A 24,128-nucleotide genomic window follows, 5' to 3' on the forward strand; every position below is an offset into this window, starting at 1 on the left:
ACTTCCAGACCAGGAGATGTGGAGGTATTCCTAGATAACAGTTGCAAAAGTCATATATTTAGACACATGCATAAGCTCCTTTTTAGGAAGTATCAAAAAACTATGGCAAAGCCAAGGGACTGTACAAATTTGTTGTCTCTCTCCCCATGTTCCTTGGGGTGCCTCTGTAACCTCTGCATGTGTGGCAAGCCTGAAGCTTGCACCTCAGGCTGAAGCTCCAGGACAAGATTATAGGCCTTTTCCTCAGGAAGACTGGATATGTGTTTCAGTATGCTCTCTGTGCAGTGATATGGGGTGGAAGCCTGCCAAAGACTGTCTCAAAGATTGTTTCAGACCTATAAGACCCAGAAATGCAATTCCCTTTGGTCACCAGAGCCAGGTACTCAAAGAGCATCCCCTGTGTGGTTTGTGCCTGCCCACTGGCTGTGGCATGGTGAGCTGTGGCTGCAGTGTTCAGGAACAGGGTGCTTCCCCTTGAGCTAGCAGGCTGGGAGGTGGTGTAAAAATTGACATCTACCAGTACTGACACCAACAGGGAAAAGGAAAATACAAAAATAGCTCCTTTCAATGCCTTCATCCCCAGAGAAAGTCCCAGCAGATTTCTGCCTCTCTGGCAGTTGAATAAATGAGTCTCCTTTGCATATAGTCTAGGAGCCTTTCAAACTATTGCTTTTGTGCTGGGTTCCAGGATGAGTGGGTTTGTGTATAAACCCTTTAAAAACAGATTTTTTTATTCCCTATACAGCCTTTTGGTTCTCCTGGAAGTAAACCCCATTGGTTTTTAAGACCAGACACTTTGGGAACTTATCTCTCTGGTAGAGTTCATAAGGGCTGGGGTGCCTGATAGGCACAGACCCCTCATTCCCCAGGGACAAGCTCCATTTTATGTGATTCCTCCTGATTGTAGATCCCTGTGCCTAGAGTTGGGTTTCTTGCTCAACCATGTCTCTGCTTCTCCTACCCATCTTGATATGGCTCTTTTATTCTTTCTTGTGGAAGCACTGTTCAGCTAGCTTTTGGGTCCTTTTCAGAGAGAATTGTTCCATATGTAGCTTTAGATTTGTTGTGTTTGTGGGAGGAGATGAGTTCAGGATCCTTTTATGTTGTCATTTTGAATCCTCCTCTGAAAGGAAATTTTGAGGCTGGAAAGCATGAGTGTTTATGCAAGTTGCTGCTTCAAGGTAATGTAGAGGAATTAAAAATGAGAGCATCCCTATAAAACACACACACACACACACACACTGAGGACTTTTGATGATTTCATCTCAATTGAGAGAAATGGAATAGCACCAATTAAGTAGTAAGCATGGCCCGAAATGCTGGAATTATTTATAAAAATAATTAATCCTCATAGAAACCAGAGGATATGGAAGAAGAGAGTTTCTCTGTTTAATAAGTGGTATTAGTAGTAACCCTTATATAACTGAGTTACTTGGTTTATCTGAGGCCTGGGAAGACACAGGATTGTATAATATCCAGATAAGGCTATACTAAACAAGAAACTGTATGATTTTGACTTGCTACTCAAAGTGGATCTGTGAACCAACAGCATTGGCACCACCTGGGAGCTTGTAATGAGTACAGAATCTCAAGCCACACTCACACTCTACTGATTTAGAAACTCAAGCAAAATCCCCAGGTCATATGTGTGCACATTTAAGTTTGAGCCAGAAGACATGGCATTCCGATCTGAGATACATCCCTGAGTTCCTGGCAAGTTCTGTCTCTTTACAGTTTTCCCAGTCTGTAAGACAACTATTTTGGGACATAACAATTAACAGAGGGGAGCTATTTTTCACAAAAGCTTTAAACTGATGGAAAACAATCTAAAAAGCATAGGTTTCATGTGTATAATGTGTGAAATGCTTTTGTTCCATAGCCAGCTTTTAAGTTAAACCCAACATACATAACATACATACATAATACATTTTGGTTTTATATTATTTTTAATTAAAATATTTATAATATACTTATCCAAAATGAAGGTAACATACTTGCATTCCACACACAAACACACACGCACACACACACACACACACACACATACATCTTTGCCCACTGTAAAGATAATGATCATCTAAAAGAATGGACAACAGCACATCCAAATTTTAACTAATGAGTAGATTGCATTGAATATTAGTATATTTTTAATAAAATTTGGATGAAGTATACATCAAAGAAACTACCTAAAAATGATCTGAGATTTTTTTGGAAAGAGATTTAATTAATATATGGAAATACTCTCATGCTGATGCAGTAACTCTGGAATGCCCACGAACCTAGTTCCTTTAAACAAATTTGTATACATATTTGAATAGATAATATCTGCATAGTACTAAATCAAAAGGCACAAAAAGCATAGATAAAATTAAGGTTTTTTCTATCCTTATCTCCCATCCCATTTCCTTCCCTGAAGAAAACCGTTCTGAGCAATTTCTTCTTTATCCTTCCAGAAGTACATACGTATACAGACGCAAATACTTAGAGGTATATATCTTTTTCTTTAAGTCACAAATGTTAGTACCATATATATATTCTTTTCTGCAGCATATTTAGCTGCCACATTCTTTTTTAGTGGCTACATATTATTGTATAAAGATGCTGTATTCAACCACTCTCCTACGTATGGACATTTCAGTTGCTAATATTTTGTTCAAATGCAATGCTGAATGCATAGATTTAAACATCTCTGTATGTGCTGAATGCCTAGGAAAAACATTTCAAGATGTCTTTGAAAACTGTATTTGTATATTAGATATATATTTCCAAGTTGCCTTCCATAGAGCATGCATCAATTTGCACACCTATTAAAACAGTATGAGAGTGCCCATTTCCCATGCTTTATCCAATAGTGAGTGCCAAACTTGATCTTTGCTGAATGTTACCTTGCTTTGCACTTGTCTTATTAGGAATGAAGGTACATACATATCTTTTGTCATGTTTAAGAACCCTTTGAATTTCCTTTTTCATGGATGAATTGTGTATAACCTCTGCCTATTTCTCTACTGGATTGCTAGTCTTTTTCTTATTGACCTGTAAGTTTTCATATGTGTAAGAAAATTAGCCTTTATGATATTAAATACAATTTTTGTCATCTGTCTTTTGATTGGTTTTTTCTTTCTTTTTGCCATATAGAATTTTTAAAATGCTTATGTAGTCAGATCTAAGTAACTTTTCAAGTTTTTTTCCTGGATTCTGTGTCATATTTTGGAAGTCATTCTACACAACAATGTATTAACAAAACTTACCCATGTTTTCTTCTAGTTCTTTTTTTTTAAAAAAATAAGACTTTGATCCATTTTCAAATCATTTTTATACAAGGTATGAGGTAGGGATGCAGTCTCTCTCTCTCTCTCTCTTTTTTTTTTTTTTTCCCAGAAGCCTACCTGCCTTTGGTTCTTTTCTTGAATTTTCTGCTCTGTTCCATTGAATTGTCAACTCTTACTATTTTAATAGCATACTGTTTTCATTATTGTTATTCTGTAATGTGTTTTAATATCTGATAAGACCAGGGACTGCTTATTTTTCTATCTCAGAACTCTCTAGGGTACATTTCTGTTTCTGTCCCCCAGCCACAAGTAACCACTTACCTGTTTCCTATCATTATAGATTTACCTGTCATTTTTTATGACAGAGCCATAAAATATGTAGTCTTTTATATCTGGCTCTTCACATTTAGCACAATACTTTTGAGGTTTATCCATATTGTAGTATTTATCAGTTCATTTCTTTTTATTGCTGAACAGTATTTCAAGAAATGGATATATTGCATTTTGTTTATCCATTCACTGGCTGATGGGATTGTTTTCACTTTTTTGCTATTAAGAATAATGCCACTGTGAATATTCACATACAAGTCTTTGTGTGGACATATGTTCTCATTTCTCTTGGGTAACAAGGAGTGGGATTGCTACCTCTTAAATAAGTATAATTCTTAAGAAACTGCCAAATTGTTTTCCAAGATGACTGTACCATTTTACATTCCCACCAGCAATTTATGTGGGTTTTGGTTTCTCCACATTCTTATCATTATTCTTTTTTTTTTAATTTTTTATTTATTTATGATAGTCACAGAGAGAGAGAGAGAGGCAGAGACACAGGCAGAGAGAGAAGCAGGCTCCATGCACCGGGAGCCCGACATGGGATTCGATCCCGGGTCTCCAGGATCGCGCCCCGGGCCAAAGGCAGGCGCTAAACCGCTGCACCACCCAGGGATCCCTCTTATCATTATTCTTAACTTTCTTCTTAACTTTCTTCTTAACTTTTCAGAGTCTATGTAGAATCAGTAGTTACCACTTAAACTGTGGGGTCTCACTACTTATGAGACCCTTATGTTGTAGTTAGTTATTTTATATAATCTGCATATATTGGAAAAATCTTTAGACAGTGTTTTTTTGCTCTCAAACAGCTGTACATCATTTAATTTTGTTTCACTTTATTGTGCTTTGCAGATATTGTGTTCTTTACAAACTTGAATGTTTGTGGCAACCTTGTGTCAGTCAAGCAAGTCCACTGGCACCATTTTTTCAACAGCACATGCTCATTCCATATCTCTGTCAACTTGGGTAATTCTCACAATATTTAAAAGATTTTCATTATTTGTTATGGTGATCTTTAATCAGCAATTAAAATTCACTGGAAACTCCAATGATGGTTGGCATATTCTAGCAATAAAGTATTTTAAAATTATGTACATTGTTTTTAGACATATGCTATTGCACACTTAATAGTGTAAACATAATTTTTATATGCATTGGGAAACCAAAAAATTTGACTCGCTTTATTGTGGTAGTCTTGAACTGAACCCACAATATCTTCAAGGTATGCCTGTATTTTAAAGAATGGAGAAAAATAATTTATTGTTTATATTGAGATTTTTGCTGTTTCTTTTGTTCTTCATTTATTCCTGATGTTTCCAGCTTCCTTCTGACATCATTTTCCTTCTGTTTAAAGAATCAGAACATATTTTTCTGGCAGTGATATTACATCTTTTAGTTTTCTTTAATCTGAAAAACATTTTGGACCTTATTTCTGAAGTATGATTTTTAATACAGGATTCTGACTGGGCAGTTCTTTTTAGTGCTTAGAAGTACTCTGCCATTTTTTTCTGACCTCTACGATTTCTGACCAGAAGTCTGCTATCATTTGCGTTGTTCTCTTGTAAATAATGTGGCCTGTTTTTATATTTTTTCTTTCTCTTTAATTTTTAGCAATTTGATTATGACAGATCCTAAAGTGAATTTCTTTGGGTTTATCTTATTTTAGATGAGTATTTTTTGATTTGTCAGTTATATCTTATGGCAAATTGGGTAAACTTTCATCCATTATTTCTTCAAGCATTTCTTTTGCACCACCCTTTTCTCCTCTCCTGGGATTCTAATGACATAAATGTAAGACCTTCAGTGTTGTTCCATATGCCCCTGAACAATCTTGATTTTTTCAAAAATTTTTTCAGATTTTTTCTTAATTTTTTAATTGAAGATAGTTTAATCTATCATCTTATGTTGTTGTTTAATGTGGGTTTTTTTTTTCTATGAATCGGTCTTTAAGTTCACTGACTTCCCTCATCTTCCATTCTGATAGCCCATCCAATAAGTTTTCATTTGGATTTTGTATTTTTTAGTGCTAAAATTTTCATTTGGTTCTTCTTTATATCTTCTCTTTGTTAAGACTTAGTCCTTCCATTTGTTTTAAGAACACCCATATGTACTTTAGTCTCTTTCATGGAAATCCCCCCTTTTGTAAAAGCTCCTGAGATTTAACCTGTTTATTTTCCTTTTGACTCTCAGAGAGTCAGGTGCAGAATACACAAAATAAAAATCTGGTTACTTAGATGAGTGGCAATGTACTGTGTTCATATGGTTAGAATGATTGCTTTGGCTGATTTTTCTCATTTTGAGCTTGGGTTCAGAGCCCTAGGCATGCATGTTGCCATGGCTAATTTCTAGCACTGTATACTGATAAGTCTTGCCACCTCTCTGGGCTGCATCTCCACAGGGGTTGGATGGGTCTCTGAGCTACTTTCCTGCTCTAGCATTCTAGGCTCTCTGTTCTGTGAAGCATGGAAAGCACCATGTGTATTTGTTCTCTGGCTATTTTCTCCTTGCCCTTGTTTGGCCATAGGACAATATTGAAGACTGTTTTTGTGACATTACAGTGAACTTGGGAATTTTAGAATTCTTAGAAAACAGGACCACCACTGACCACTGGAAACAGCAAGATTTAGTCTTAGTGCAAAATTGTATGTTCCATATGATGGAACTCTCTTCTGTCAGCCAGGTTTCATATTTTGCAGTTATGGAAGTTTTCTCAGCATCTAATTGGAGCCTCTTTAAACTGCAGTTTTCCAAGGTCTGCCCAGCGTCTTTGTCCTAGCCTTGGCAGGCCCTTTCTGGTCTGCTCTGGGATGCTCTGCCTCTCCACTACTGCTTCTCTTTCCTTTCCACAGCTACTTCAGCTCTCAGCTGCTGCTGTGGACAAAGGACGCAGTGTAGGTGAGGTCCTGCAGTCAGTGCTGCGCTATGAGAAGGAGCGACAGCTGGATGAGGCGGTGGGAAATGTTACACGGCTGCAGCTGCTGGACTGGCTGATGGTGAACCTGTGATTGGCGCCCACCCACTGATTTCCCCTCTTCCCCTCCCTTCTGACTTCCACAGCTCCCCTCTCCATATCCTTACAGAGCCCTAACATTATCTTCATACCACTCACATCAAAGACATGTCATCTTATGCTAGTCACTGGATTTTTCAGATTTTCCTGTCCATGCAAGCAAGGACACAAAATTAAAAAAATTACAATGAAAGGGCTCCAGGTGTTTTGTTTTCTTGGGATCCAATGGGTAAAGAAATGTCAGGAATTAAAAGATAATCAGATGGACAGCAGAAGAAAAATAGTGCTGGACTGAGAGGCTCTGGCTAATGTCATTCATCCTGTTTCTATGTATCCCATCTTTGCCATAACTTGAAGATCCCCTGCCTTAAAGTATTCCTAAGAATAAGAAGCCCTGATTTATTTTAGCTTTTATAACCATGAAAATCACTCTAGTGGTATTGAGGACTTGGCTTCTTTTCCTGTCTCTCTAGAGCTGCAGAAAATTGTCTTCCTCACCTTTATCCATGATTAAAGATAGTTGGTGTTAAAAAAGGTCCAGAAGACCTGAGTTCTGTGCCAGTTCTATACTTTACTGGCTATAGGACCTGGGACAAGTCACCTGTTATGACACTGCTCTGATTTAACTCTGATTTAATGTCCATATCACCCCACTTTAGAGACATTTTCTGTTCTTATTCTGGCCTTTCTGTGGAATTTTTTATTTTTTATGTTTCTAGAAACTGTTATCCTTTGGTTTCTAATTTTTTCATTTTTTCCATCTCCTGGGGGCTTTACTTAACTCTGTTAACCCCTGGCATATTTATCTTTGCTACTTTCTTTTGACCTTCTGCTATCCTCATTCTCTTTCACCTTTCCTGGGTGATCTTATCCAAACCCACTGCTTCAATTATCTGGTGTCTCCCTTCGTGGAATATTACACAGTGACTAAGATGAAAACTATAAAGCCAGGTATATTTTCCATGTTGTTTATGAGGTTATGATCTTAAGAAGTTTCTTGTAAAATTGTATCTGTTTTATAATTACAATCATATAGACAAGGACTAGAAAGCCAAACAAAGGAGATTTTGAGGATGGTGGATAAGTGAATATATCCTGTTGTTTATTCAACTTCCCTTCCTTTGAGAAATACTCTGTCCTCTACTCCATGGTCCTAGACGAGCATCAGTTAGGTGCTACCATGGAGTCCAGTCATTTCTGAGACTTTCCTGCAAGCACTGCATCTTTTGACTGGATTATGGTGGTCACTTTAACTTCTGGGAAGAGCTTGTCTTTAGAATAAAAACCACAAATAGAAGCAATGCTGATAAGTAGAGGGATTCTGAGCCCTATTCAGACCTTGTCTGAATGTTTAGACTACAATGCTTGAAATTATACCTACCCCTCCTGATTCCCCAATTATATAAGCCAAATAATGTTCTCTGTTGCTTAAACTAGAAGCAACAAACTGAATTCAAACTAGTTTTTCATTTTCATTTTCAAACAAGAATCCTAACAGATTAGCTGTCTTGGGGGGGGGGGGGAGAAAAAAATTATTTAAAGTTCTGTCAGTGATGCTATAACATTAAGTACATACACACATATCATTTCATCTGGTTGAGGGCATAAGGAGGGAGTGTAGGTGCAAGAACATTCTCCCATCCCTCATAATAGGAATCATGCTAACTAGCTATGTGAATAGAGTTTTTTTTTAAACAAACCTTTATGCATTAAAAAACAACAATCTGAAATATTGTACAATATAAGTGCTGTCTCTAATACAAATCACTGGTGGAAAAGAACATGACACACCTTCAGCAAAGGTCATACAATAGGTGGTAAAATATTCATGTTCTTGGGTGAGGAGTTTTTACTTTGTTTTCCTGGGGAGGTCTTGGACTCCTCTGGTCCAACAACTGCCTCTGGCTTTCTGTAAGTTTCTGTTAGTTGAGGCAGCTGGACAACTTCAGCTGCATGCTGCAGAGAGCTCCGCTGATCACCCGAATTCTGAACCTGCTTAGCAGTGACACTGCTTGTCTCTTCTTTGATGATCACCTCTGCCAAAGGAGAGAAAAGACAGAAGGAGCAAGTGTTCAAATGTGAATTACATTCTGTCCATTAGACTATAAATCATTTTGGGAAAATCCTGGTCATAATGATATAAAAACAATATGTAAAACACATAGAATTAAGCACATTTATTAATTTCTTTCATCCTTTCCACAACCATAGAAAATAGGCATGATTCTCATTCTCATAAATGAAAAAACTGAGATAGAGAGGTTAACTAAAGTGCCCAAGGGTGGTAAATAGTAGAGCCAGAATTTAATCCCAAGTAACTGACCCCAGTGACCATGTACATAACCCATGAGGTTATATTGCATATAAAAGATATGGGCATAATGCCATAATCTGTCTGATAAAAATTCAAAAGGTAATTATAGGCCAGGCAGAGGAGGACACAGTGAAAGAAAAGGAAAGGAGGAGAAAGGGAATTAAAGACAGGAGAAACATGGAAAATCCTAATGATAAGAAGGCAAGAAAGAAACAAACTCAGCTAGAAGCAAGTCTCTTGAAAGAGGTTAAATCTCAAAAGTGAGAAATGGCAGGCTAGTAGTGATACAGTCAGAATGATTATCCAAAGTTGAGTTCAGAGACATTGACATGAATCCTCCAGAAATACTCAAGCCCTGGACTAGGGGAAGAAGACTGGCTATTTGAGGGGCTGTACCTTTTATGCCCAAGCGATGATGCCCTTGAACCTTGTCCTTCTGAGTCTCAGAGGGGAGACAGAGACTGGGTTTCCTCAGGGTCTGGGGCCTGTACCGTGGTTTGAGATTCCGTGGCTCATGAATCCAAGCATGCTTGAGGGCCTGGTCAGGGGTCATGCGAAGAGAAGGTTCCCATCTATATACCAACAAAGCCCAGCACGGGTTATTGTTTCATTTCCCTTTCTAAGGTTGAAAACATTTAAAAAGACCCCAATAAAGAACCTAATAAATAAGATATAACAAAAATAATTCTTTCTTAATGAACCCATTTAAACTGTGTTATAACTCAAAGATATCATCATAGAACAGAGATTACAACATATAAAAGTACCTGAAATTTGCTTGACAAAGCAAGGAATATATTAGAGCCTGAGTCTTCCAGAGTTCCTAGAAACTCCCTTACAAGAAATATTATAGAAAATCTTAACCACGGGGACTTAAGGGTTTACTAAGTAACTTAGTAAGCTAAGATCAAAGCAAAGAGATGCTTAATTTCAAGTTCTAAACTACAAAATCTGGGCCTTCAAATATATCAGACACAACATTACAGAGTGCTAGAATATTAATGAGGAGATTTGGATATAATCCAGTCAAACATTGAATGTAGTAACAAAAGGCATCTGACAGAATTTTCAACATGGAATCATCATGCCATTCTTGAGTATTTTTAGTGACAAGGCACTTACAGAGTTAGCTATTCCAGTATTGATAAAACCAATTCTTTAAAAGTTCTTCATTTTTATTGATCCAAAATTCACACTTCCCAGGACCTTTAAACTAATAACTTAAACCCAGGTTCTAATTTTACCCATTAACATTACAGTGTCCCCCCTTATCTGTGGGGTAATACATTCTACCCCTAGTGTATGCACAAAACCACAGATAGTACAAAACTCTAGATATACTATGTTTTTTCCTATGCATACCTATGATAAAACTTAAATTCTAATTTGGGTGCAATAAGAGATTCACAATGATAATAATGGAATAGAACAATTATAACATTATACTGTAATAAAAACTATGTGAATATGGTCTCTTCTCAAAATATCTTCTAGCTGTCCTCACCCTTCTTACAATGTGAGATGATGATAAAATGCTATGTGATGAGATGAACTGAGGTGAATGACAGTGATGTAGTACTAGGCTACTATTACCTAGTAGTCACCTGCTTCTGGACTGTGGTTGACCACAGGTAACTGAAACTGCAGAAAGTGAAAACATAATCTCTTATGTCACAATCCTCCAACTATCTGAAAACATTTACATTACTACTAACTGTTGGTTATATATTAGAGTTGTCACTTCTTAGATAGAAAATTTCAGCTTATTGTCCATCATGCTGAGAATAGCTTCTAACTGCTGGTAGATGACACTAATATTCTAGATTTATAAGATCATAAACAACTCAAGTTCCCAGTTCTTTTTCAAATGAATCGCTGCTAAACTATAACTCCCCTCTCCTGAATTTCTAAAGTTAGCATATAAAAGCTAGACATAGGACTTTATGTTTACCCCTATTAAATTTGACTCAAAACATTTAGTCTGTCATTCCAAAAATCTGCTAATTAGCAAAAAAAAAAAGTAATGATAAGATAATAGGCTCCAATAACTTATCTCTTGCAAGTTGTGAGCAACCAGCCCTTTACCCTAAAAAAGAAAAATATTGAGACGCCTGATTGACTCAGCAATTGAGCATCTGCTTTCTGCTTAGGGCATGATCCCAGGATCCTGGAATCAAGTCCCACATTTGGGGTCCCTGCAAGGAGCCTGCTTCTCTCTCTGCCTATGTCTCTGCCTCTCTCCATGTGTCTCTCATGAATAAATAAATAAATAAATAAATAAATAAATAAATAATCTTTTTTAAAAAAAGATATTTCTTTCTTGGTTCTGAACTCTGTTCTGGATGGTTGGGGTTTCTGGATATAACTCAGTCTCAGTAGTGAGTTTCTGTCATTTGTTAATGCAAATTCATTCTATAGCCTCAGCAAAAGTAGGGATGGAGACAATGGTGGAATATAGGATCTTTCTCTAGCTCCATTTTTCAGATGAGTAGCATGACCCTCTAACTGCGGAAAACTTCCAGCAGTGCATGATGGCCTATCCGCTCAGCTATTACCTAAATTCCCAGAGTGCATGAATATGAGAGGAATATTTTGCTGAAACTACTCCATCCCACTGGAAGAATGAGACAACATAAACATATGGTCTCTAAAAATACTCAAAAATTATAGAACTAATATAGCTAAAAGCCACCTTAGGAATACTTCATTATATAGAAAAAGAAACTGAGGCCCAAAGAGATACAATGACATCAAATATCATGCGACTAACCTATTTGCCATTTAGTGGAGACACACTTGCAAAACCCCTTTTAAAATAATAAAAGCTAACATTTTTTAAACACTAGGTATTGTTCTGAATGCTTTATGTTCTGTTCCTTTTTAAACTGTGACTTGACCAAAGTACAGAACTTAATTTCTAAGCATATAGATTCTAAAAAGCTGTACATAATAAATGGTTAATGGAGCACCCTTTCCCTAATCCTTTACTTTAGGCTATAAATCCTAGGGGAATGGGAGGGACCCAGAAGCCATATACTGGGTGTTTATACAAACAGTTACAACATGCAAGAGGTTGACCTCAGTTCATGAAGCAGAAGCTATTTATAACTGGCCTACAACCTTGTTGCCAGGGTTTGAGGCCAAGAAGGCAAGCTCTACCCACACACTAATCTAGGGCAAGTCATTGAGCCTCAGCTTCCACATCTCAAAATGGAGCAAATAATCTGCCCTGCTAATCAATCACATAGGAAGGGAAGAGAAAAGTCAGTCAGATGAAGGGAAAGCATTCTACAGCCTCTCAAGCACTATGGTCAATATTTATTATTTTTATAACTTTGTTCTGGCCCCAGACTTTCACCAGCAAACATGAGGAAAAATACAGTATTTAAGAGGAAACCAAGAGGGGTACCTGGGTGGCTCAGTTGTTTAAGTGTCTGCCCTCATCTCAGGTCATGATCTTGGGGTCCTGGGCTCGAGCCCTATGTCAGGCTCCCTGCTCAGTGAGGAGCCTGCTTCTCCTTCTCCCTCCGCCTGCCACTCTCCCTGCTTGTGCTCTCTCTCGCTTGCTCTCTCTCTCTCAAATAAATAAATCTTAAAAAGAAAAATAAAAGGAAACCCGAGGCAAAGACACCCCTGCAAACTCACACCAAACACCTTCTGAGAAAGTCCAGGAAGCTGGTGTCATAGGTTTTCAGCACCATCGTGAGATCCTTGGAATCCGGGTATCTTTTTTTCCCCCTGTTGTTGGTCATATTTTTAGGAAAACCTTTGGAATCTTTAGAGATACAATAATTCTGTGTTTAGTTCCAGGTGTTATTATACATTGGTTAGATCATAGCTGTTCATTCAACCACGTTGCTTCTTGGAGTGGTCTTTGCAGCTCTAGCTCTGTCTTATATTACCCACCTCCCACACAAAGGAACATGTTCCTCAGTCTCAGTCAGATGGAAAGAATCACATGTAGATTACCCAATGAATGCAATTAACCTTTACAATATTCCCCACTACCCAGTATGTTCTGAGCCTCCTTCCCACTCCTCCTCCCAAAATCAAAGGGCTTAACATTAACCAAAGTGAAATAATAATGATTAAAAATAATAAAAAATAAATCTGAAGGGACAAAAATATTCAGCTCTGAACAACAAAAAGATGTAGTCTATTCTTGGATTATCTATGCCCTTGCTCCTTTCCCACTAACTCAATAAAATGAGAATTTGGGACATCCCTGAAGTACAACAAGAAAGTCATTGTAGGAGAATCATCTGCTTTCAGAACTCATTTACAAGCCACACAAGCAAATTAATCTTATTATTTTTTATAGGCACATCAAAATTTTGTCCATAAATTGGAATGATTAAACTTGTTTTGTTGCTTAAAACAGCTTGGAAATGACTTTTTTCAGTCATTTTCATTCATGAAAACTCTCACCAAATGTATTTATCATGCCTGAAAAGAAGCTCTGAAGAAAGCTCCAGAGGTTTCCCCAGAATATTATGGGCAATGCTTTGAAGGTGAGGCCACTCATTTGGACATCTAGACTCTGGTGTGCATATCCAGACAAGGTGTCCACTTATGCTCCTATCTTGTAAATCTGCATATGAATGAATGTGAAATACACACACACACACACACACACACACAATTTACACATTAAACTGAATTTTCACAACTCAGTTTCACATGATGGACATTCTGGAAGGTACAAAATGAGGCCTTTCTATTTTGTAATTAATGCAATATGTGGGGCCTCCAAAAACAATTCCTAGAAGAGACCATGAATGTGTATGTGTGTGTGTGTGTGTGTGTGTGTGTGTGTGTGTGTGTGTGTATCACATGGGTATGTGTATTTACAGACATAAAAATGAGTTAGGACATTGCATAGGGTATAGGTACTGTGAACCCCATTTCCTTTTTGACTATGGCACCAGTGCACCCATTTGACCCTATGTTGCTCTTTTTACAAGTGACTGAAGAGTCAGGCTCACAGGTTTATAAATAACAGCTCCTAAAATCATCATTATGTAACTGTTTTACAAGTTTTTCTCATCTCTTATACTGTACCATAGGAAAATAATGGGAATGAGCACTTTTTGTCAAGTCCCCAACTAATTCTTATAATCAGATAAAGTTTGGGAAACACTGGAGAAGATGAAAATCCCAATAAAGTCCTTTCTTATGCAGGAAGTGAAGACGTGGATATTGCTACCAAAAACACACCATTATTCTAAAGCCTCATGCTGATGGTAAAAACTAGTACTCTATGAACTAGACCCTCTTACCATTATGCCCTATACTCCTTTCCTTTTAGTGCCCCCACACACAAGGTATAATCTTAAGTTCAGGCTTAAGATATGACTCTTCCCACAATGTCTTTGGCAAGAAGGAACACCAATATCCCTACTTCTCTTTCCCTAAATCCTTTGAAATCCAAAAATCTAAATTAAAAGTGGTGGATGGGAAAAGCATATCCAGGATTAAAAGACCAGTTCCATTGCTCTGTATAAGTTATATAAACAAGTCAGCGAGATCTTCCTGTCTGCCATCAGCTGCTCTGAAAGGAAGGTTAGTGCATGGGCACTGTTCTAAGGCAGCCAGGACACTGAGTATGCCCAAAGGGAAGGTCTTCAAAGCTCCAGCCATAACTACAGGGTGATGTATCAAAGATTTAACCATTGGAATGGCATGGGACTAACCAATCAGAAAGGATGATAGCTTTGGTACTGAAGCAGGGTCATGGAGGGACCCTCTGCTTGCCAGGCCTTAAACTTTGAGTTTCTGGATAACAGGGAGACCAACAGGTCCTGAGAAAGGGGCCAGGGAGCCCGTAGCTATGGCAGGGTTTTTTTTTTGTTTGTTTACCAAATAGTAACTGAAGTATACCACATTTTAACCTCCACATGACTGAGCACTAGCTCAGTTATATGTTGACTTAACACCTTTATGTCCAGGAATCCTCCATAAAGGTTTTAAAAACTCTTTTATTGATGGAACAAGCTGTGGGAAGAAAGTAAAGGATTTGCCCCCATTCTGAAGGCACTCTTGGGTGGAAATAAGAGTTGAGAGGGCTAGGAATGATAGAGATTCCATAGCCGGTAGAAGCCTATGAACTAAACTTATAAGAATACTGGTCAGAAATGCTATTCAAAATGGCACAGAGCCTACCTGTGCAGTTCCCTTTCCCTCATGTTGGCTTCACTCCACTTGGCTGAACTTCTGGTCATTGTGGATTTTTCTACATGAGAATCCCTTAGGTTCTTGTGGTTTTTTAAAAAAGGACTTTAGATATGAGACTGACTTCATCTATTAGGTGCATAGTGCCCTGGAAGCCCTTGCCTTCAGCAGTTAGACCTTGTTAATCCACCTGTCCATCTTGCACAGCACCAGTCAAATATAGAAAGTCAGAGGATCAGAAATTCGGAGCCTGGAAATTGCAATGAGGGGGCAGCATGGGGCCATGGATGAAGCTTAATTCCAGCAATTAGGTAGCTGTCCTATACATAACTGGGAAGTCACAACATATCCGCAGCCAAACTGTATGACAGCCTTTATTTACCCATTTTATAGCAAAGTTGCAATGATTCTGGCATAGTACAGATTTGGAAGATTAAAAGAATTGCAGCAGGAAAGAATAATGCTCCGTTAATGATATGTAGCAAATTTCCCACTATTCTTAGAAAGGAGCTTCTGCTTTTTTATTTCCCTGAACAGTACATAGTGTGAAGGGGCAAGCTGCTTGGAGAAGCAAGGAGAATTTGCAGTAAAGGGCATAGTTATAATCTTTCAAGGTTTCAAGATCTCCCAATAGATCTTCTGAGCAGGAACCTGGTCATTTTTATGCCAAGACCTCCTTCCCACTGTGACTCCTCCATCCCATCTCCATCATGCTTTCTGGTACCACTCGTCAGCAGATTTTTACTTTCCTAGCAGAAGTTCCTAATCACAGCTTGCCCTTTGGGATGGGACTAGGGGAGAGCATTGAATGGGGTTTAGGGTATGGGAGGTTGCTCCAAGGTCTGTGAGACCTCATCACAATGAGAGAAAGAGTATTAGACCTAGGAACTTACCAAAGAATGTCTGTCTCCTGGAGGCCGTCTGAATGAAGTGGGTTGGTGGCAGGCCCAGCACCTTCAACAAGTACAATGCAGTGGGTTCACTCTTGTGGAGTCACACATTAGAACTGGATGGGACTTTGGCCAAATTTTGCTTCTACAGATAAGGACCCAAGGATATTAAGTGATAACCTCAACCCGGTGATAAAAAGGCCCAGAGCATGGGTCTTCTGACTCCTAATTTAGGGCTCTTTCAGTATCCTGAGCATAAATATTAGTCGTGTTACTCTGAACAAGCGTTAAGACAAACTAGAGGTAGCTCACTCTTAATGGTAGCTAGATATCATCTGTCAGAATAAATAAAAACAGTGTATGTGCTGACCATCCTTGAATTAAGGAATGACATATCCCAACTTGGAGATAGAAATCACCAGATGGGCCTCAGTCCACTATATGACAAAAGAAAAGAAAATTATAGCACCCACTTGTTCGCCTTTACCCACTGCAGCCTATAGGGATACACAGAGACAGAGAAATTACAGGTGTCATCCTCAGCCTTGGGTTCCCAGCCATATATATCTGCACAACACTGTCCTCCTCCTCCTCCTCAGCCTCACTGACAGTTCAGGAGGAAGTGAATCAAATCCCATACTTCTTAATTCTTCTTGGTATTGGAAACAGGATTGGTTCAGGAATGTTTCATTAAATCATTTATCATCAACTTTAGAAGCCAAGTACTCTGAACATCTCATTTTACAGAGGTCCAAAAGAGGGAACTGACTTATCCAAGAGAAAAGGCTGGGACCACACTCCAGACTTACTGATTCCCAGGCCAGTGTTCATTCCATCATAGATATCATTTAAGCTATTATAACCTAAGTTATTTTAATACTTATTAGTTTCAACCATGAAATGAAAGTATATTTAATAATTCCCAAGGGTATGTGTGTGTCCCTGTGACCATCTATAACTTTGAGTCAATCTAGAAAACAGAAATTTGGGATGGGTGGATGAATAGAGATTAGACAGGTAATTAGATATATATATTGAGAGAGAGAGAGAGAAATCAGATCTTTGTCCACAGTCAAAATATCTTTGCTCACTGGTGTAATCCTAAAATGTGAAATTTCTAATTTTTAGTGTTATTTTATCCTGTTTTGTCTAATTTAGCTCCATAACATTATGTCTTTAAGAAAAATACATAATGAATAATCATACAATGAGTCTTGGTAAAGCCTTTTTATTGAAAGATATTCTTTCCAGAAAGTTAGGATAGTGAATGATTAATGAACAATACATAGATTTGGACAGGTGTCATCTCTGGTTTTTAGTTACTTCTGAGTATGTTTGAAAGACTGGCATAATGGTTTCATTTTAAAATGTCACTATTCGATCAGAAAGAGAAATTAGGAAAACAATTGCACCAAATATAATAAAATATCTAGGAATAATCTTAACCAATGAGGTGAAATACCTGTCCTATAAAAACTATAAAACATCGATGAAAGTCATGAAGACAACACAAACAAATGGAAAGATATTCCATGTTCATGGATTGGGAGAATAATATTGTTAAAATGTCCATAATCTATAGATTTAATACAATCCTCATCAAAATGCAAACAGCATTTTTCATAGAATTGGAACACATAATTCTAAAATTTAGGTGGAACCACAAAAGACCCCAAATAGCCAAAGCAACCTGGAAAGAGAAGAACAAAACTGGAGATATCACAATCCCAGATTTCAAGATATACTATAAATCCATAATAATCAAAACAGTATAATGCTAGTAACAAAAATAGACACATGGATCAAAGGAACCAAACAGAAAGCCCAGGAATAAATCCTATATGGTCCATTAATCAATTAGTCTTTGATAAAAGAGGTAAGAATATGGAAAAAGACAGAATCATACCAATGAACAAAGATATTTTGACCATGAACAAAGGTTTGATTTCTCTCTCTCTCTCTCTCATATATATATATATATAATAAATGCCCCCTATGTTTATTGCAGCATTATTTACAATGGCCAAATTATGGAAGCAGCCTAAGTGTCCATCAATAGATGAATGGATAAAGATATTTATATATATACACACACACACATATATAGTGTATATATAAAGATGTGGTGTGTGTGTATATATATATGTGTGTGTGTGGTATACATAAAGGCAGCATATATATATTAGTCTAATTACCTATTTAACATCTATTATCTATGCATCCATCCATCCCAAATTTCTATTTTCTAAATCAACTCAAATAGTGTTGGGAAAACTGGACAGTAACATGCAAAATAATGAAACTAGACTACTCTCTTGGACCATACACAAAAATAAACTCAAGTAAATCAAACCTAATGTGAGACCTCAAACCATAAAAATCCTAGAAGAGAGTAATGTATAGAATAGGCAGTAATTTCTCTAATGTCAGCCACAGCAACATTTTTCTAGATATAGCTCCTAAGGCAAAGGAAATAAAAGCAAAAATAAACTATTGGGACTACAACAAAATAAAAAGCTTTTTCATAGCATAGGAAACAATCAACAAAACTGAAAGACAACCTACTGAATGGGAAAAGATATTTGTAAATGACATCTCTAATAAAGTGTTAGTATCCAAAATATATGAAAAGTTTATACAATTCAACATCCAAAAAATAAGTAATCCAATTAAGAATGGGCGGAGGAGGGGTGCCTGGGTGGTTCAGTCAGTTAAGTGTCTGCCTTTGGCTCAGGTCACAATCCCAGGGTCCTGGGTTCAAACCCTGCATCAGGCTTCCCTGCTCCTTAGGGAGCCTGTGTCTCCCTCTCCCTCTCCCTCTGCCTGCTGCTTCTCCTGCTGGTGCACTCGCTCACTCTCTTTCTCAAATAAATAAAATCTTTTTTAAAAAAGAATAAGCAGAACAGATAAATAGACATTTTTCTAAAGAAGTCATCCAGGTGGCCAACAGACACATGAAAAAGTACTCAACATCACTCATCATCAGGGAAATGCAAATCAAATCCACAATGAAATATCACCTCACACCTGTCAGAATGGCTAAAATAAAAAACATAAAAAATAACAAGTGTTGGCAAGGATGTAGAGAAAAAGAAACCCTTGTGCACTGTTGGAGGTAATGCAAACTTGTTCAGCCACTGGGGAAGACAGTATGGAGATTCCCCCAAAAATTACAAATATAATTACCATATGATCCAGTAGTGGGATCCAGTAATCCTACTACTGGATATTCACCCAAAGAATATAAAAGCACTAATTTGAAAAGATAAATGCACCCCTATGTTTATTGCAATATTATTTACAATGGCCAAATTATGGAAGCAGCACAAGTGTCCATCAATAGATGAATGAATAAAGATGTGAGATACACACACACACACACATACACACACACACACGTGGTATATACGTATATGCAGCATATATATAATGGAATATTACTCAGCCATCAAAAATGAAATCTTGCCACTTGCATCAACATTATACAAAATATACGCTAAGTGAAATAAGTCAGTTACAAATACTATAAAAATATATCACTTCACTTATATTCAGAATTTTAAAAACAAAACAAATGAACACAGATAAAAGAGACAAAAAACAGACTCTTAACTACAGAGAACAAACAGTTGGTTACCAGAGGGGAGGTGGGTGGAGGATGGGTAAACTAGGTGAAAGAGATTAAAAGTACACTTATCAGGGTGCCTGGTGGCTCAGTTGGTTAAGCATCCAACTCTTGATTTCAACTCAGGTTGTAATCTTAGGGTCATGAGATCAAGCCCTACATTGGGCTCCAATGTAGATTCCCTCTTTCCCTCTCCCCCTACCCCTCCCTACCCACCCATCCTTGGCTCACACATTCTCTCTCTCTCTCTCAAAAAAAAGAGTACATTTAACATGTGAAGCACTGAGTAATGTATAGAATTGTTGAATCACTGCATTGTACTCCTGAAACTAATATAACACTATATGTTAACTATCCTGGAATTAAAAATTTTTTTAAATTACTAAAAAATAAAAAGTTAAAAAATGAAGTCACTTTCATATGTTGGAAATTTCATCCTCTGCAACTATTTAAATTTTATGATAAAAATGTTAGATACCAACTCAAAAGTGTACAGAGGGGCACATAATTACAAAAATACATCCAACAACCACAAAAAAGTACACAGGCCACTGCCCTCCAGCGACTCTGACGCAGCCCAATGTTTGAGAGTGCAAGCTAACCATCCTGTGGCACCTCAGCCCTCCCCCTCACCTCCATGATGCAGGCCAGCTGCTCCATTTCATTCTCCCCGGGGAACAGAGGGTAGCCTGTGTACAACTCAGCCATGATGCAGCCCAGGCTCCACATGTCAATGGCCATGTTGTAGGGATGGCCCAGAATCACCTCTGGGGATCTATAGAACCGGCTTTGGATGTAAGTGTATACTGTGGAGAAAGAAAGAGAACTATCATGTAAAATCCTCCTTTCCAAAACACACTTCTCCAAGGACATTTCAGGTGAAGGTCGAGGGTAACTAAGACTCCCCAGCCCCTTTCACTCTCCAGGGTTTGCAGGGAGATGAAAGTACAGCCCACCAGCATTTCTGAGTCAAGTTACATACATAATCTCATCAAATATTCATAGCAACCCGATAATCATGCAGTTTTATTATCCTCACTGTATTGGTCAAGAACTCTAGAGTAGGCATTGTTCCAGGGACAGACATTTAAGTCAGCCAAACTTTATTAAAAAAGGAAACAGAAGGCTAATATAAAGCTAAATTTTTAAGCTATTACATTCATTTGGGGCAGACACCTTCTAAACGTACTGTGATTTGGTGAGAGAAGAGGCATATTAAAAAATGGAAAAGAAACCATGCAAAATGCATCTCTTCTAATGTGTCTGCAATATATTATGTGCAGTGTGTTGTATAAAGTACAGAAAGAAGAGCCCCCAATCTCAATAGATGAAGATGTGCAGAAGACAGTACTGTGCTTCCACATGCTGACATTCTTTACCTAGATGCTGGCAGGGGAAGGGTTCTGTGGTCACTTCTCTGATGTTTGAGTCAGTAAAAACATAACAATTTCGTGAATAAAAACAAAATGAAGATATGATAAAAATGACTTTCATACCCTGCCTACTTCCAAAATGGATTTAATGCACTTTGCAATCAAGGTACATATATACACAGCATAATTTTTTTAAAAAATAGATTGAATGGACACTTCTATAATCCTTAACATGTGCTGGGCACTATTCTAAGTGTTTTAATACAGAATAATCCTCAGTCCTTAAGACAACCCTGTGAAGCAGGTGCTATTATTGTCCTATCATAAACTGAGAAAACAGACAGACAAAGATTAAATAAATTATCAAGGTCACTCAGCTCTAAGTGGCAGAGCTAGGATTTGAACTCAGGCTGTTCAAGTGTAGTATCCATACTCTATACTGTCTCGTGGTTAAAATAAAGATAAAGCGAAGTCAGAAAATACATAAAGAGGGAAATGACTATATGAAAGCAAGGATAAGACCATTACAAATTCTCTTGGGAGCATCCCAGTAGCCAAGCCAAGAGATTGCACAGCTTTCATGCCTGAGAAGAGTAAGCATATGAGTACTTCATGGGAGGCAGATTGTTTTCTAGCTGGAATTTCCTATGGGTTCCATACATAAAAGATAACATGTCTTCAAAAGTAGTGCTGCAGAATATTTGGAAAAAACATCTAGAAGTCTTTTCTTTGGCCTCCAGAGGCTTCCTGTGTCACCCCCTGCCACCACGAAGGTTGATCCCAAGCCCTTCTTTACTATGCCCTTAGCATCATCTGTACATACTTGTAACCACTGCACCTATCCTGTTATCTTTGTTTCTTCCACTGAACTGTAAGCAATCAGAGCACAGGAAATGTTATTTTTTGTTGTTGTTGTTCTGGTACCCAGAACAGTGACAGACACATAGAAGATACTCAGTAAATGTTTGTTAAATGATACATGTTCTTGCCCTCAAACTCGATAAAAGTCAAAAGAAAAGGCAGTTAAATCATGTTCAACGATGGTTTTTGAAATATATTCCAGGGCTGCTTTTTGGATTCTAGCCTGGAAAAAAAATATAAAGTCTAGAGAACTTAGGGCAGTGAATCTTAAACCTCAGAATGGCTGTGTGTTCCACAGTGCAGACCGCTGGGGACTCCTCCAGAAATTTAAATTCCTTACATCTCGGATGAGGTCCTGGGGGCTGTAATTTTTCAGAGCCCTCTGGTGATCCAGATGCACATCTAGTTAGTTTTGAGAGCCAAGACTCTGAGGTAATTCCAGATACAGAATTTGAGAGCTGCAAAGAACCCTTGTGGTATTTGAGTTTAATCTTCTCATTTTATAGATGAGGAGACTTAGGCTCAGAGAAGTGAAGCACCTTGTTCAAAATCATACCAAGCAATTGCTGTGGCTGAGCCCAGGCTAGAACCCAGGTGGCCTCACATGAAAAGTGATGTTTAAGTAAGGGAAAGAAATTGTAATAGGAAAATTCAGACCAAGGGACCAGAATGGGCTTACCTTTCTGGTGTTCATAACAGCTTGATCCAAAGTCAATGACTTTAACAGAAACTTGGCCCTTTTGATATAACACTATATTCTCCTAGAGAGGAGAAAGACAGATGTCAGGTTTTAATAATTTTTCTCCACACACTCTATTTACTGGAATGCCAGCCATCCTCCAGGACCCAGATCAAAATGTAACCAGCTCCAAGGGGTCTCTTCCCCAAATGCCATGTTCTCCCCCTCCTCTGACTTCCCATTTGATTTGTGGTCTGTACCTCTTCTTTGGACTCCATATTTATTGCTTTGTCGTATTTCTTTTGCATATATTTTGTCTCTTTCCCCATATGGAATGTGTAACTACTGAGCACTATGGGCTTATTTTTATCTCCTTGGCACCTGGCTCTATCCCTTGCTTGCATAAGGCCATAGAAATATCATTAACATTTAGTGTTTCCATTAAGGGCTCCTCCAATATACTGATATCAGTAATGAACCCAAAAAAGGCAATAATTTAATCTGAGCTATGATTCTTTCATTGACATTGGGGAAAATGTGAAACCAGCATCCCAGGAGAGCTGTGGTTAAGCTCCTGAGCTTTCAGAGCATGATGGTGTACTTCATGGGCCTGGAGTTTAAAGTCCCAGTCATGTTTTCACAGATCTTAATATTAGAAGAATTCACTATTATGAATAGCGCATGAATTAGTTGCTTACTGAGACCTTTAACTTTATAGATATGGCACAGCAGGCCTGGTCTGATGCCTCTGGCACCACAAATTAAGAAAGCACAACTTTAGTCCATATTCCTTTCCTAAAGAATATCTGTATTAACTGGAAGAGTTCAATCAGCAAAAGTCTTTTAAAAGCAGACATTTCAGTGTGTCTCCAGACCAATGGAAAGGTCCCTTAACTAAAGAACTTCCCATCATATTGATAAAAATAGCTCTATAGAGGGGATGGATGCATCAGATCATCACAACTCATTGAAACTATCCTTTGAGTCCATTAGAATAACTCCTTGATTCTTTTTTTATTTAAATTAAATTAATTAATAATAGTGTATTATTAGTTTCCAAGTAGAGTTCAGTGATTCATTAGTTGTATATAACACCCAGTGCTCATTACAACCCATGCCCTGCTTAATACCCATCATCCAGTTACTCCATCCCCTCACCCATCCCCTCCACCAACCCTCAGTTTGTTTCCTATTGTTATGAATCTCTCAAGGTTTGTCTCCCTCTTTGATTTTGTCTTGTTTTATTTTTTCCTTTCTTCCTCTATGCTCATCTGTTTTTTCTCTTATATTTCACATATAAGTGAAATCATGTGATAATTGTCTTTTCTGATTGACTTATTTCACTTAGTGTAACACCCTCTAGTTCCATCCATATTGTAGCAAATGGCAAAATTTTATTTTTTGATGGCTAAGTAATATTCCATTATACATATATAATGAAACTTCTTTATTCATCTGTCGATGGACATCTGGGCTCTTTCCATATTTTGGCTATTAAGCATTGGGGTGCAGGTGCCCCTTCAGATCACCACATTTGTATCTTCAAAAAATTCCCTGATTTTTTATCTATACTCACCAAGCACTCTCCTAGTTGCACACACACTTT

At 37.8% G+C, this 24,128-nt stretch overlaps 2 protein-coding genes across 6 annotated transcripts in view; one reads left to right on the forward strand and one right to left on the reverse strand.

Annotated features, from left to right (window-relative positions):
• AKAP3 (A-kinase anchoring protein 3) overlaps positions 1-6,806 on the forward strand; it is a 33,974-nt gene extending 27,168 nt beyond the window's left edge. For both annotated transcript variants that reach the window (XM_025995380.2, XM_072766200.1), the window contains exon 6: positions 6,449-6,806. In XM_025995380.2, coding sequence (XP_025851165.1) covers positions 6,449-6,604 — 156 coding nt within the window. In that variant the 3' untranslated portion in view covers positions 6,605-6,806. The remainder of the gene's footprint in view (positions 1-6,448) is intronic.
• DYRK4 (dual specificity tyrosine phosphorylation regulated kinase 4) overlaps positions 5,457-24,128 on the reverse strand; it is a 51,686-nt gene continuing 33,014 nt past the window's right edge. For 3 of the 4 annotated variants that reach the window (XM_072766201.1, XM_072766202.1, XM_072766203.1), the window contains 6 exons: positions 22,523-22,604; positions 20,243-20,415; positions 15,988-16,048; positions 12,569-12,698; positions 9,320-9,495; positions 5,457-8,645 (listed from right to left, as the gene is read on the reverse strand). In XM_072766201.1, coding sequence (XP_072622302.1) covers positions 8,413-8,645; positions 9,320-9,495; positions 12,569-12,698; positions 15,988-16,048; positions 20,243-20,415; positions 22,523-22,604 — 855 coding nt within the window. In that variant the 3' untranslated portion in view covers positions 5,457-8,412. The remainder of the gene's footprint in view (positions 8,646-9,319; positions 9,496-12,568; positions 12,699-15,987; positions 16,049-20,242; positions 20,416-22,522; positions 22,605-24,128) is intronic. The other variant, XM_072766204.1, reaches the window with a different exon arrangement.

This window comes from Vulpes vulpes, chromosome 8 (genome assembly GCF_048418805.1).
Source record: "Vulpes vulpes isolate BD-2025 chromosome 8, VulVul3, whole genome shotgun sequence".
NCBI lineage: Eukaryota > Metazoa > Chordata > Mammalia > Carnivora > Canidae > Vulpes > Vulpes vulpes.